The sequence below is a fragment of the Ambystoma mexicanum genome, chromosome 8 (genome assembly GCF_040938575.1).
Source record: "Ambystoma mexicanum isolate Mex_15411 chromosome 8, UKY_AmexF1_1, whole genome shotgun sequence".
In the NCBI taxonomy this organism is placed as follows: Eukaryota; Metazoa; Chordata; class Amphibia; order Caudata; family Ambystomatidae; genus Ambystoma; species Ambystoma mexicanum.
The window spans coordinates 663,549,503-663,565,320 of NC_090929.1; the positions used below are offsets into that span (position 1 = coordinate 663,549,503).

The window sequence follows — 15,818 nt, forward strand, 5'->3', positions numbered from 1 at the left end:
CCCATGAGATCAGAGGGGGGCGAGGTAGCGTCGGTTAATGGGAATAGTACTGATTTGGTGCAGTTGACTTTGAGGCCAGAGAGTTCCCCAAACTGTACGTCTTCAAGGATCAGGGCAAGATTATTTTCAGGCGAGTGGATGAGAAGCTGGGAGTCATCCGCGTATAAGGAAATCATGTCAGATGTGTCTAGTATACGCAGACCCCGGTGCGAATGTGCCTCCCGTATTCTATCCGCTGGCAAAGATTAGCAGAGAGAAGGGACATCCCTGCCTTGTGCCTCGAGATATGCAAAAGGGGGCGAGCAAACATCCTCCGTGCGAACCCTGGCTACTGGGTTTGGGAATTTTGATTTAAAAGGAAACAAAAAAATGAGTTCAATGAAGGTCCGGGGGGCCGCTATGCTCTATTACTGATGTGCCGCGGCAAGTTTCAAGAGGGTTCCAGCCCCCCACTGCTTAACCTCCTTAGCACACACGGAGACAGCGACTAGGCAGGATCACACGCGAGCAGTTACCTCCAGTTATAGAATGTACAGGAGCTCTTATACATGGCCCCGTAGCCCAGCTGTGCACGGACTGCACAGACTGCTCACTCAGTGTCCTCACTCTGCGGTATGGCAGCGATTATATTGAAAGTGGGCTGTGCCTCCAAACTCGTAAAAACAGCAGAAAGATTTTGGGGGCAACTGCACAGACTACTCACTCGTGTCCTCACTCCTTGCCGGACCCCGTTTCCATCCTCCCTCCCACCCCCTATACCGATTGGCTAATCGCTGCTTCTTAAATATACCCTCCCAGGGCAGCCCTCTGCCCGTGCAGCCCCTGCGGCTAAGGGCACCATAGGCAAAGGACTGTTCCTACAGCGGCGGCTCCAGAAAGTGTCAGCAGGGGAAACAGCCACCCACTAACATAAACCAAGTCCAATCTACCAACTACAATCCTCAACTCTCGTTGACAAATACAACCAAACAGGCGCCCTGTGTCCCATCGCCTCAGTTTCACTCACCACACTTAGCTCAAGAGACGGACCACCTTAGTCCCCGTGCGCAGTGTCATACTCTGACCAATCCCCCCCCCCCCCCAACAACAAGGTGGTTGCAAAGGCATAATCCCACACGCATAGTACTGCCTGACTGCAGTGCCCAGACGCGCAAAATGGGGAACAGACTGCCGTCAACCAGCATCAACAGATAAGGTAGGAGCAATTTTTCAATTCCACAGATATTAATAAAACACCCAGAATTTCAACCCTCCACACAGCAGCACCACCAGTAAAGAAATACACTAACCAGTCCCATCCATCACACTCTCTAGGAAATCCATTGTCAACACAAAATGTTTTAAAAACCCTTCATACTGCGAAACAGAGGCCTGTCTCCCACTATACAGGACTACGAAATCTAGGTGCATTTCCCAATATCTGCCTGCTATACTGTGAACCTACTGTATTGTGAAACCTAGGACTCTCTCCCACTATATTGGCTCTGGCGTGGCTGACTTCTTTCCTGTCTGATCAACCCTCCCAGGTCCAACTTGGGTCCTTCCTCACCTCTATCTCTACCCGTGGTGTCCCCCAGGGGTCTAAACTCTCTCGCTGACTGTTCAACCAATACCTGGCACTTCTTGCCCACTGTATTGCTGCTCTCTGCCCCAACTTTCAGTGCTATGCGGATGCCACTCAGCTCGTTTTCAGGCTACCTTCGGCCACCTCTTCTCCGTCCCTCATCTCAGACTGTCTGTCTGCTATCCATGAGTGGTGTGCCGCCAATAATCTCTGCCTTAATGCCAGTAAAACTGAGATTCTCCTCATCGGCACACCTGCTCCCTCCTTTCCCGTCACTCTCTAGCCGGCCTCTCTTGGCTCTCTTCCTGCTCCCACCTGCGAGACTAAAAGCCTCGAGGTCATCTTCAACTCCACACTCTCCTCACAGCTCTGACGTATCTAAAAGTCACACTACCAGCTGCACCTCCTCAGGAGGTATTCTTCCTCTCCTCTCCTCTCCTCTCCTCTCCTCTCCTCTCCTCTCCTCTCCCCAGAAGCTCACGGTCTCCAGAGCTCTCGTTCTCTCTAGGCTGGACTATTGCAACAGCCTCTTTCTAAAACTGCCTGCGTCTACTCTCCGTCCTCTGCAACTCATCCAGAACAGGACTGCGAGACTTATCCTTTGCTTCAAGCCCAGGGATCGTCTCTCTACAGGACTGCAATCTCTTCACTGGCTCCGAGTGGCTGCGAGGATTAAGTTCAAAACCCTCTGCATTGTCCACAAGGCCTTCTGGGGCTTCAATATCTTCACTCTCTCTTCCTAAATATCTTTCTTCTCAAGCTCTTCGCTCATCCGTCCCCAACTACCTCAGGGTCAGTCACTTCTCCAAGCAACTAGTTGGTGGTAGATCTCTTTCCTCGGCTGGGTCCTCCCTCTGTAACAGCCTCCCTGAAAATTTAGGAGAACCATCTCCGGTTCCGGAAGCACCTCAAAACCTTCCTCTTCGCTTCTGCGTTCTCTCCTCCTCTTCCCTGTTGAATTCCTGGCTGAACTGTACTGGTTAACTGGCCACCCTCTGATCTCGGACCCAGGTCCCCTCCCCCGCCAGTTAACACCTGCACTGACTCCCTGGCAACCCCGCACTTGGGGACTGTTTTCTGTATTCCTACAGTCCCCCACCAGCATTTGACACCTGATGTCTGCACTTACCCTTCCACTTGCCACTAGCTGGCCCTAATTCTCATTGTTTTTATTTATTCTATCATCCGATGTACTGCACTGTCCCCACGCCCACCCACTCCGCACTTTTCCTCTTCCCCCTTCCCCTGCACTTGCACGATCTGAATGACACTTGGCCTAGTAGGATTGCCCTCTCCGTCTTCCCTCTGTTCTCCCACCCTTGTCGCGTCGCACCTTGAAACACTTTTGTATAGGCGCGTTATAAATGCCATATCATATACAGGACTCCCAAATATAGGCGTGTTCCCCAACACCCAAATTGTTTTGTGAAACCTAGGCCTCTCTCCCACTATACAGGACACTCAAATCTAGGTGTGTTCCCCATACCCTATTTTATTGTGAAACCTAGGCCCATCTCCCACTATATAGGGCTCTCAAATCTAGGTGTGTTTCCCCATATCTGCCCATTATACTCCGAAACCTGCTGTATGATGAAACCTAGGCCATACCTCCATATCTTCCCATTACATCTGCCTATCCGCACTGGACAAAGATTGCTGCCGCCGAGCAACATCGAAGCCTATGGTACGTATACATTACACCACGTCTGTGGACACAGGCAGCAGGCACAGCCAAACATCCATGCACCACAGAATGCAGTTATGGCTATGCTCATTCGGTCTAGCAGCGCATATAGCCGTTCAAACTGAAACACCTGACGTATCACAACACCTCTGCCACTAGCATACAGCGACTGCCAATGAAAAGAAATTCAGTATAGCTGGCCACACACTGACTCTTTTTCAACAATAGCACTCTATCGCAAACCTCCAACAGCGCCCACCCACGTGCCGGATATCTTTAAGCTGCTTAGTCGAGCCTAGCCAGCCATCTAAGTCTTAGACCGGCGAAAATGCACACACGCATCACCTAATCCAAAACTCCTAGAACCTCCAGCACACTGACTAGCTCATTGAGGCCATACAAATGGGGAAAGAGCGCTATATATATATATATATATATATATATATATATATATATATATATATATATATATATATATATATATATATATATATATATATATAACCACATACAATACAATACAATACAATGAATGCAAGTAAAATTGAGGTTTTTGTCTGCATAGAGTTAGAGTTTAAGGTGTGGTGAAGTACCCAACAACTTGAGACAATGAGGTTATTGTAAGCAGCTTTTATCTTGCAGAATTGCATACTGATTTATATAAAAATCAGTAATAGTGGCGGCTTGTGTAATACATGCTTTTACATGGATATCCCATCATTTATGCTAGGTAAATGCTTACAAATCTGTCATTTAATTGTGTTGACAGTAATGCGTTACCTAGCCCAAATAATTTCCTGTTTTCAAGTAAAAAAATCTCTGTGATCCAAGGTCTACAGGAGCGACGTGAGCATTCAATGTTTCCATGATAATGCACAGAAAAGACGCAAGATAATACAGCCTGCACAGTCAATATCACATAAGAAGCTGGGAATGCAGGACAAGTGGTGGCGAGATTGGCATGTAGGGTCCAGTGGGTGAACTTGCATCACAGGTAGATGAACTCCTAGCCGCCAAGTACATGCACGCTAGCAAAAGGCAGCTCTGTTACTTAGTTTAGTTATACCTTTGGGCTAGCCCATGAAAGGGGCAGTTTGAGCAATGTGGCTGAAATGTCAGGGTGATGAAATGCTGTTGCTGTTTCAGTGACTCTTTCGCTCTCAAAAGACTGCTCCAGGCCAAAGATTTTTTTTCTCCTTAAACAAGACTGCACACGGTTACATTGGCAGAGAGACAAGCCATTTCACTCAGGAGGCATTGTGCAAAGCCCACCGCGATTTGAAACAAAAGTGTTTTTAATTTAATTGAGTGGACCTCTCACTATACCCTGGACATTCATTGTCAAGGTACAAGGACTATGGCAGTATAGGTTTTCTACCATCTATGGGCATTAGCAGCAACCGGTATGACTGCTTTTCAGTTGTCACTCTCATCTGGCTTACTTTTTGACATCAGACTTTTACTCTGAGGCCCTGTACAAGTGCAATGTGAGCAAAGCTCCAGTGTTAAGAAGAGAGGAAAGGTTTGAAAAAATGTCCACTGTCTAGAAAAGAGGTGGTGTTCCTTTCCTAGTCAATGGAGTCAACACCAGACTTTTCTGGTAAAGGGATGGAAGGCACTGTGTCCATAACCCTTGATCTGTGCAAAGGAGATGAAACACAAAAAAAGAGGAGAGTCAGAAATGAAGGCTAAAAGTAAAAGGGCATGTTAAGAGAGAGAAAGATAATCTGAAAGAACGACAGAACTGGATACACTATTTCTTACAGGCCAACAGTCCATTATAACTAGACAATGACTACAGCCCATTTTGAGGCCAGGCAAAGGCAAGAATAGACAAAAAAAAAAAGGAGGGAAGGTGAAGAGAAACACCTCATCAAAAGAATAGGGCCACAATTAGTGAGAGGGTGTGAGAGTGGAGGGAAAGGAAGAGAGGGTGGTTGGGGAGGCATGGGGAGGACTCTGAGGCATAAGAAACAAGTGCAAGAGGCTGTTGAGTAAGATAGAAGACAGACCATGACATGAAGGAGTGGGGTGATGAAATGGGAGGGAGTAAGAGGAACAGAAGGCAAATGTGAAGGAGAAAATGCAGAGGCAACATTGATTAGGACAGAATTGAGGTGCAAGGGATAAAAAGAACAGGAGGTGAGGCAGGAGATGGAATGGGAAGAAAAGGAATTTTAGAACAGAAGGGAGGGAGACAGTAAACAAACAGAACATAAAGTACAAAACATCATAGGAAGAGAGGGGAGAGAATGGCATAAGTGGGGAGAAATAGGAATGAAAGTAGAGAGACCAAGAGAGAGAGCGAGGTGGGAACTGGGTATGAAAGTGGCAGGAGATTACAGTGGCTAGTGAGAGGAGAAAACGAGAGTGGGAAAGATTGAGTGGTAGAGGAGACAAAAGGCGTGAAACAAACATAGGAGGCAGCAGGGGAGAGAGAACAGGATGGAGCGAGAGGCAAGAGACAACATAAGGGAAGATCAAGAGCATAACATGGTCAGAAGAGATTGAATTAGAAGAACAGAGAAAGAATGTGAGCTATGTAGAAGAAATATAGGAGCGAGAGAATAGAGGAAGAGGAAAGATGTGAAGCAGGCAGAGGGGAGTTGTACTAGAAAGCTGCATGATGGAGAGCAAACAGAGTAACAGAAAAGGTGAGAAAAAACAAGAGTGAAGCTCTAGTCAGAGGCAAGAGAACTGGTGGGATAGAGACGGAGAAAGAAATGGAGTGACTCATATCGGATATTATAGAAAGATAGGCTAGTGGATAGAGTGTGAAAGTGGATAGAAAATAAGAACAAGGCAGCAGTAACAATAAGGAGTCCAAAACAAAAAGAAAATAATGTTGCGAGGAACTCTGTAGTTGTACAACGTTGTGGAAATTCCATCCTTGTGACCAATGTATTGGAAGTTGTCATATTGGTCTATAGGGTGCCTTCGACCTTTACACAAGAAAACAATCGGGGGAAATGAGGCTTCTGACTCATACCACTAACCACATATACAAACATAACTACTGTCCTTCATTTGGCCATGGTCGCCGTCCTATGGACTAAATTTTTTGCTCTCTCAAGAAAGCAAATATCAGATTCTGACTTCAATGGCATCACCTTCAAAGTCATTGGATTTCAGCTCCAAAGGTTGAGAGGTATGCTTTAAGGTGGGTGCAGGTGTCCTCTTGACTTTCAACCTACTCTCAGCCTTCTACTGTAACATTTGGCAAAGGAGAGTCGTTCGCTGCCTCCTCTACCAGTCGACCACACTGGACGATGTGTTGTCTCAACTTTACATTTTGTTCAAGAGGAGGACCGGGGGTATTTCTGCATGAAAAGTTTTGAGACCATCATTGTGCTATTACACTTTCAAACAGCTTCTGGGCAATGCTAAGCTCTATATAAACTATGCACAACGGAATGCTAGATGTGAAAATTAGTTTAAAAGGACATATTTCGGAAAAGGACACAATATTTTGGATTGAAAATACAAATGTTATGGCTCTGCATGTTTGTGACTATTTTCATGCAAGCTTCACTTTTTCAAACCTAAAGAGTCTTTAAAATGAAAATGCATAAAGTCACGAAATTAACCAACCTCGTTCCTGAAGCCACCGTCATGTTTGCTTCTTCTGGTAGACCTCTTGAGTTCATTGCTTTCTGGGCAGGTCTTCACTTCTGCTGTAGGTTTCAATACGTCCGTTGTGGAAGGTGACAGTCTGTTCACTTTATGAAGAAAATAAGTGTTTGCAGTAGGTCCCTGATTTTGCAGGGTGCAATTTAAAGGCGTGGTTTCATGTACCAGTGGGGGATGGATCTCAGACACCACTTCAACAACATCTTCACCGTCAGACTCTTCTGGAGGCTTTACGTGTTCCTGCAGCGCTTCAACTACATTATAGTCAGTCAAATAGCCTTCAATTTGGGCACTTGCATGAAAGCATTTCACCTCAAACTTCTCACAAAATTCCACAGCTTCAACAAGGCACAGCTCCTTAGAAGCAAGGAGCACCTTGCCCATATTGTCTTCTGTAATGGCCAGTTCTCCAGTGTACAGGAAATCTAGCAACAGGTTCATCACCTCTGAAAAGCTTTCATGAAGAATAATGCGGTCAGATGTACCATCTCCATACAAGCTTTGGAAGAATTGGCTGGAGCAAGCCAAAATACTCCAATGTGCCTTAAACAAGAGCCCACCAACAGCTAAAGTGGCATCACAGTACCGGCCCTCCTCTCTCTGCTTGTTTAGTGCCTGCATAACTTTTACGCTGTGTTGAATGAAAGAGTTGTCCATATTCTTAAGCTTCAAAACATCATAATGGAACCTGCAAGCAGTCAAAAGAATAAAAAGAAGATTACAAAATTGTATTAGCATTCTTATGTATACACCTCGAAGGAAGCCTTTCTCAGTAATATTTAACTCGTATATAGCAGACAAGCACATGTACCCTAACAAGATAAAGCCACCTTATTACAACCTGGCAGTTAAAAGACAGTATAATAGAAACACATGAACTTCAACTAAAGTTGTAACCATCAGTTGTAGAATGTGTAAAACACAAGGGGTAATGGCTAGAAATCCTAAACAAAAATATTTTTACTATGCATTTGAAGAAGGTCTAAAACAGTAATTGCAGTAAAAATATGTAGGAAGATTGCTTGGAAATGTATCAAGAACAGAGGGGCCACGGTGTTGAACTTCGCAGGAGACTCTGTCTGACGACATGAAACACGCTTGTTACGTACCCGCTACCAAGCCTACAAAATCTGAGGTACGAACCCTCTGAAGCAAAGCCCTCACAGGGCAAAACCGCGGTGTTGAACGACGCAGGTGTTTGGCGACGAAGGGGTCTGCGGCACAGACAGTGAGTGCAGATGATTCACCCTCATGTCTGCGGCCGCAGAGTAAGAAGTTGGGAGTTTGCTGCTCTGTGGTTCTTAGCCCTCCAACTGCACCTCTCTGACTTTGTTCCCCTCCTTACCCCCATCCCTTGCTGGGGTCGCCCCCTCCCCCTGCGACTCCTACCTACTCTGTCCCATTCCACCTCCTTGAGGCCCCCATATTTATCCCCCCTCCATGCTAAACCCCCCTGCGTTCTCTCCCTGAGTGGCCCCATGCATTCCTTGATCACGTGTGCTTGCGCGCCTCTCTATCCTTGCCTGTTGCGCCCTCGTCCCCGGCCCGCTTGATCACTCGCAACCCCTGATCACGTGTGCTTCCACGCCCTTCCGTCACTTGGATTTGTTCATGTTGCACTGTGCATCGCTGACTTGCGTGGACCCTTGCAAACTTCAACTGCGCGTGCCTCTACCATCCTCGGCTCTGCTCACACTGGATTGCGTGTTCCCTCGCAACCTTAAAGTGCGAGTGCCTCCGCGCCCCCTCCATCCTTGCCAGTTCATGCGGTGCGTCCTCAGCCGGCGCGGCCCCCGCAAGCCCGTGATTGGGCGTGCCTCAGCGCCCCCTCCATCCTTGCAATACTCACGCCTGCGTGTGTCTTGCCTGCATGTTCCCTCACAATCCTGGATCACGTGGGTTCCTCACACTCTCCCTCCTTGGCTTCATCCGCACCTGCGCATCCCTGCCCTCGTTTCTCCTGATCACGTGTGCCTCGCCCCATCTCATCTCCAGCTCGCCAGCACTCCGTGCCCCCCCAGGCGTCATTGCTCCCCTGCGGTTCTTACCATCGCCTTCCCCTTGCCCCATTTCTCCTCCCAGCCGCTTCCCTGTGATTTGGTGTATTGCTCTGTGTTCCGGCTGTGGTCTTCCTTCTTCTAGGCTTCTTTCAGCGACTGCTCTATTTTTGATTGTATTGCTCTGTGCTCTGCTGTGCTCTTCCCTCTTCTAGCTTTTCTGCCATTGAATGCTTTGTTTTTCTTGATGCCCTGGAAACCGGATTGTTGTTCACCTTACTGCTTTGTGTTTGGTTGTGCTCTTCCGGCTGAGCTGTTCGTCTTTTTCAGTTTAATTATTTTTCTATTTGTCCTATCTCGTTCCGTTTTGTCTGCTTGCACCCCCAGTGTCTTCCCCCCTACTGTTCTTTTCCCACTCCCCACCTCCACCCCTCTTACTCTCTCCTCTTTCCCCCACCTCCTCTATGGTGCTCTCTGTTTCTCCTATATTCTCCAACTGCTTCTCTATTGACTATCTTGCCCTTCTCACCAAGTCTGGTAGCAAGAAGTTCAAAAAGGATATCCTGGTTTCCAACCCAGGGCTCCCTATCGGCGATACCTATACCAGTGTTTACTCCAGACAGACCCTCACTGACATCCTCTTTGTCGTTCCCTTGCTAGACCTATGGACTCTTCATATGGTCTCTGTGCGCTCTCTTTCTTCTCCCATTAATAGTGGCACCCGATGGGAGGTCCTCCTGGCCCCCTTCCACTCCTCTAAGGTCATCATTAATGTTTACCTGAATGGCACTATCTTTGTCCAAGGCCCTCAAATGCCTCCCTCAGTCACAGTCGTGTATGTCCTGTACCGAGCCCTGAGTAAACAAAACAACATTTTTTTCAGGGTGAGAGGTCCCACAGCTCCCAAATATAAAAATGTATAAATATCAATACAAATACATTCTTTCACATTGGTGTGTTTTAATAGTCTGAATAATATTGGTGATAGAGTACCCAGGGGTATTCTGGAAAACAATACAAATGGGTATAATCCGTAACAAGAAAGGATCTTAATGCACAAATATACAACAGCAAATTATTACTATCAGTGCAGTTGCAAAACGAGGACACAAAGCAACATTCATTGAAATAATATAAAAAGTCACAACAACAACAGTGTTTAAACTATACACTGTTCATGTAATGTTTTGTCGTCGACACAACAGTGTTTCGGCCTAAAGGAGCTGTAGAGTGCAGCTAGGTGAGCAGGCCTTCATCAGGACGTGTGGTGGAAAAATGGTAGTCCCAGGGTCTCTATCTATAAAAACAACAATGACAAAAAATGGAGTGCAGTGAGTGGAGGGGGACCTCAATGGTTAAAATGATAATTCAAAACAAAGCTCTCTATAGATGCTATATTACATAAAGAAAACAAAGCTCTCTAGTTGAGAAGCCTATGTCTTACCAAAGGCTTATCCAATGCCAGGGTAAGAGGGGATCCATTATGAGTATAGGAGTCAAACGGCCATTCAGCGGTTATCAGGTGGTTGATTTTCTTGACTTACATATATACAGATCAGGAAACAATCTCCATACCGAACTGTACAGAAAACCAACAGATCGCAATAGTCTATTGCACTTTACCAGCTACCATCCTCAGGGCCTAAGGTACAATTTACCTTATGGCCAGTTTTTGAGGATCAGACGCAATTGCTCCAACAAAGAGAAATATGAGCTACATGCCAACAACCTACAAAATCGTTTGAAGGAAAGGGGGTACCCCAAGAAATCAATTAAACAAGCGAGGAAAAGGGCTCTCAACATGGATAGAACGGTATGCCACCTATAAGCCGAAACTATTGCATTAGAGTACAGATAGGGAGAAATAGTATATGAGGAGGGACACAATGCTTGTGGGCACACACATTGACTGCCCATGGCCATGCTAATCCATATGACCACTCCCACCCAGTTCCAGCCCCTCTCCGTTCCCTGCTCATGGGAACTCTTAGAGCTCGCTTTAATCAAGCCTTTCCATCAACCTTTGCACTCAAAGAGCCTGCCAGTGTATTCTCAAAGCAGTCTTCTGAGAGTTAATGACTTAATTGGAGTTGTAAACAAGCTACAGGTGTAATAATAATGTCTTCCAACAGATCTGCCTTCAGCCACGCGATTTATAAGTGCCCTGCGTGTCTTTCACTGAAGTCGTTTTAAAAACAAGTTTTGGCTTGGCAGCATTTGCCAGGCACTGCAATTAGATGCCCAGGTACTCACACAATCCTGCGCCTGATACCATCAATGGCCAGGTAATATCACTAAGGCAGTGCCTTTCCCATGCCTATACAAAAACGCAAACTATTGGCATTGCCAATTATATGATATGGCATTTATAACGTGCCTATACACAAGTGTTTCAAGGAGCGACGAGGCAAGGAAGGGGAAACAGATGGAAGGTAGAGACAATGATCCTACTAGGCCAAGTGTCAATCAGATCGCGCAAGTGCATGGGAAGGGGGGAAGGGGAGAAGTGCGGGGGGAGTGGGAGGGGACAGTGCAATACATGGGATAATAGAATAATCACAATAGGTAAAGTACAGCCAGCTGGTGGCAAATGCAAGGGTAAGTGCAGACATCAGGTATCCACAGGGGGTCAAGTGCTGGTAGTGGGACTGTAGGGATACAGAAACAGTCCCCATGTGCGGGGGTTGCCAGGAGGCAGTGCAGGTGTACGACTGGCGGGGGAGGGGACCTGGGCCCGAGATTAGAAGGTGGCCAGGTAACCAGTGCAGTTTCAGTTTCAGCCAGGAAATTCAGCAGGGGAGAGGAGGGGAGAACGAAGTAAAGAGAAATGTTTTGAGGTGCTACCGGAACCAGACATGATTCTCCTCATGTTTGAGGGAGGCTGTTCCAGAGGGAGGCCCAACCCGAAGAAAGTGATCTACCACCAACTCGTTGCTTGGAGAAGCGACTGACCCTGAGGGAGTTGGAGGCGGATTAGCAAAGAGTTTGAGAAGGAAGATACTTAGGAAGAGAGAGTTGAAGGTATTGAGGCCCCAGGCCCCAGAAGGCCTTGTGGATAACGAATAGGGTTTTGAACTTAATCCTCATAGCCAATGGGAGCCAGTGCAGAGAATTTAGTGCTGGAGCGATACGATCCCTGGGCTTGAGGCCAAGGACAAGTCTCGCAGTTGAGTTGCAGAGGGCGGAGAGTAGTAGCAGGCAGATTTAGAAAGAGGCTGTTGCAATAGTCCAGCCTAGAGAGAACCAGAACTCTGGAGACAGTGACAGTGAAACAGGGGGAAGGAGATGAAAGGAAGAATACCTCTGAGGAGGTGCAGCTGGTAGTGTGACTTCTTCAAGACGTCAGAGATGTGACGAAAGAAGGAGTGTAGAGTCGAAGATGACCTGTAGGTTTTTAGCCTCAAAGGTGGGAGCAGGAAGAGGGCCAAGAGAGGCCGGCCAGAGAGTGACAGGAAAGGAGGGAGCGGGTGAGCCGATGAGGAGAATCTTAGTCTTACTGGCATTAAGGCAGAGATCATTGGCAGCGCACCACTCCTGGATGGCGGACAGACAGTCGGATATGAGGGGGAGAAGAGGTGGCTGAAGGTAGCCTAAAAATGAGCCGAGTGTCATCCGCATAGCACTTGAAGTTGGGGCAGTGAGTGGCAATGCGGTGGTCAAGAACTCCCAGGTATTGGTTGAACAGCCAGGGAGAGAGGTTCCCCTGGTGTTCCCGAGGGGAACACCGCAGCTAGAGATGGAGATAGGAGGAGAGGAAGGACCCAAATTGAAACTGGGAGGGTCGATCAGAGAGGAAAGAAGTCAGCCACGCCATGGCCTTACCGGTGATACCCAGGTTATCAGGGAGACGGTTGAGCAGGATGGCATGGTTGACTGTGTCAAAGGCAGATGAGAGATCAAGTAAGATGAGGACGCAGGGGGTATTGGAATCAAGGTTGGAGAGCAGTTCTTCACGGATGTTCAGGAGAGCGGTTTCTGTGCTTCTGGCAGCTCTGAAGCCAGACTGATGATCATGGAGACAACCAACAGATTCAGTGTGAAGAATGAGCTGAGAGATGGCCATCTTTTCCAGGAGTTTGCCCAGGAAATGGGTGTGGAGATTGGGCGATAGTTAGCCTGGCAGGACGGGTCGGCAGAGGGTTTCTTAAGATGAGGGTGCACAAGGGAGTGCTTCAGGGGGGAAGGGAAGACTCCAGTGGCGAAGGAGTGGTTGCAGAAGTCGACCAAAGCAGGAGCCAGGGATTCAATGTGGTCCTTGATGGTTCTGGAGGAACAGGGATGAACCTGTTTTGACGAGACTTTCGTAGATCGGACTGGTCTAGAAACCTCATCTGGGGAGAACAGGGGAAAGGCAGAGAAGGAGGGAGGAGAGGTGGCCGAAGAAGGGCCACGGGAAGAGCAGGGGGCAGAGGGCGGAGGGGGGAAGAGGAGAGAGGGGACAGGATGTCCCGAGTTTTAGAGATGAAATGAGAAGCCAGTGCCGTGCAGAGGGCCTGGGAAGGGACCGTAGAGGTAGAGACTGCAGGAGGATTGGCCAGTTCCTTGCAGATTTTAAAGAGTTCAGCCGAGTTGTTAGATGCCACAGAGATGTAGGCTTGGATGGGAGCTCTCTTCTTGGTGCAGACAGAGGAACAAGTTACTTTCTTACCTGGTAACGTTCTTTCGATGGGATGGTCCGACGACGTATTCCGTATCTATGACAGGTAATGTCCACAGCTGTGCTGCTTCGGAAAATCTTTGGTGTCTGCGACCTGCGTCGATGACGTCGATGCGCCGTCCCCAAGGACCTCCTCCGATGGCCGACGTCACCCGATGTGATAAGTAGGACGCACAACGCCCATAGCCTCAGTTATAGTTTTTTCCCCCAGAACGTGCGCCACCAGTTTTCTGCCAGTCAGACACACAAGGCCTTGCGGAACGCAAGCTGCAATCGCAAAAGAAATTCTGCAGCGGGGAAGGTAGGGAGGGAGCGATATGGAATACGTCGTCGGAACATCCCATCGAAAGACCGTTACCAGGTAAGAAAGTAACTTGTTCTTCTAGGGGATTGGGTCCTCCAACGTATTCCATATCTATGACAGACTCTCAAAGCAGTACCAAGCAAGGAGGTGGGAAAAGAATTTAGAACACAAATTTAGCATGCCCAATCAAATTGCGGAATAAAGGACTGCCTTGCCAAAGGCCAGATCCTGCCCTCGGATGGAATCGAGGGAGTAGTGCCGTACAAAAGTATGCACTGAAGCCCTGGTGTATGATAGATGTGACGAATAAGAACACCCCTCTGCAGGGCAGTAGACGCAGCCACTCCCCTGGTAGAATGGGCCCACAAGCCAGCCAGAGGGTCCTTACCCGCCAAGCGGTAACACTCGGAGATAGCTAAAATAATCCAACGAGATAAAGTCTGTTTCGTCACAGCTTGTCCCAAACGCTTTCCAGCGTTACCAATGAAAAGTTGATCGTCCACTCTGACCCGGGACATGCGCGAAATATAAAAGCTCAACGCTCTCCTAGGATCAAACCTATGGAGCCTCTCCTCTTCCTTACCAGGATGTGGAGGAGGATAGAACGCCGGAAGAACAACCTTCTGGCTCAAATGAAATTCCGAAACCACCTTCGGAAGAAAAGAAGGACGAACTCTAAGGACAACCCTGTCCTTATGAAACACAGTGAAGGGCGGCTTATCTAAAAGTGCCTGTAACTCACTCACTCTGTGAGCGGAAGTAACCGCAACCAAAAACACAGTTTTCAGAGTTAACCGTCTCAAAGGGCAAGAATGCAAAGGCTCAAACGGAGCACCCATAAGAAACTTAAGAACAAGGTTCAAATCCCAACCGGGCACCAGAAAAGGTGACGGAGGAAACACATTAGTGAGCCCTTTCAAAAACTGAGAAATTAAAGGAATCTTAAAATAGGAACATTCTTCAGACGAGCGCTTAAATATGGACAGCGCCACCAGGTAACCTTTAACGGTCCCCACTTGCAAGCCCCTGTGGGCCAAGGAAAGCAAAAAAGACAGAACCATGGGAATGTCACATTCAAAAGGATCCACATTCTTAACTCTGCACCAGTCGCAGAACTCTCTCCAACGGCAACGGTACAGAGACTTTGTTGCCGGCTGCCTGGCCGAGAGCAACACCTCCATCACGTCTTCAGGGAGGTCGCAATCCTTATACCTCAACCTTTCAGAAGCCAAGCGTGAAGGTTGAGGGATCTGACCTCTGGATGGAGAACCTGACCCCCCCTCCCGTGAGAGGAGATCATCTCGGTAGGGAAGACGACGTGGAGGGCAGATGGACAAGTCGAGAAGGTCCGGGTACCACGTCCTCCGGGCCCACGCCGGAGCAATGAGGATCATCCGGGAACCGAACCTCCGTAACCTCTGCAGTACTTGCGGGATGACGGGGACTGGAGGAAACGCATACAGCAGTGGGAATGACCACTCCACCACGAATGCGTCTCCTAAGGCTCCTTTTGGCGGAAATTCCAGCGAGCAGAACCTTTCGTACTTCCGGTTGACACTGGAGGCGAAGAGATCCACTTGAGGGGTCCTCCAAAGGGTGAAGATCTCCAGGAGAATCTCCCGAGCCAGCTCCCACTCGTGAGAGATCGTGCTCTGCCTGCTCAGAGCGTCCGCCGCCTCAGTGCCGTCTCTAGCCAGAAGAATGGCTGAGATCGAAACTTCCTGCTGGATGGCCCAGAACTCGAGCTGCATCGCCTCCCTGCACAGAGGAAGTGACCCTGCCCCCCCTTTTTGTTGAGGTAGTGCATGGCCACCGTGTTGTCCGTTAGAATCAGGACACTCTTCCCTCGCAAAGTCGGCAGGAAAGCCTTCAGGGCAAGCCTGACGGCCCTCAACTCCAACAGATTGATATGGAGTCTGGACTCCGACGGAGACCAACGACCGCTGACTATCAACTCGTTGGCATGAGCTCCTCATCCCGTG

General features: G+C 48.2%; 1 protein-coding gene across 2 annotated transcripts in view; it reads right to left on the reverse strand.

The window, feature by feature from the left end:
* The window catches only part of ZBTB48 (zinc finger and BTB domain containing 48), a 478,630-nt gene that overhangs the window by 378,733 nt on the left and 84,079 nt on the right, over positions 1–15,818 (reverse strand). Inside the window, exons 2-3 of one of the 2 annotated variants that reach the window (XM_069610428.1) lie at positions 9,655–9,729; positions 6,840–7,566 (exon numbers count right to left, since the gene is read on the reverse strand). In XM_069610428.1, the coding sequence (XP_069466529.1) occupies positions 6,840–7,535 (696 nt within the window). In that variant the 5' untranslated portion in view covers positions 7,536–7,566; positions 9,655–9,729. The remainder of the gene's footprint in view (positions 1–6,839; positions 7,567–9,654; positions 9,730–15,818) is intronic. The other variant, XM_069610427.1, reaches the window with a different exon arrangement.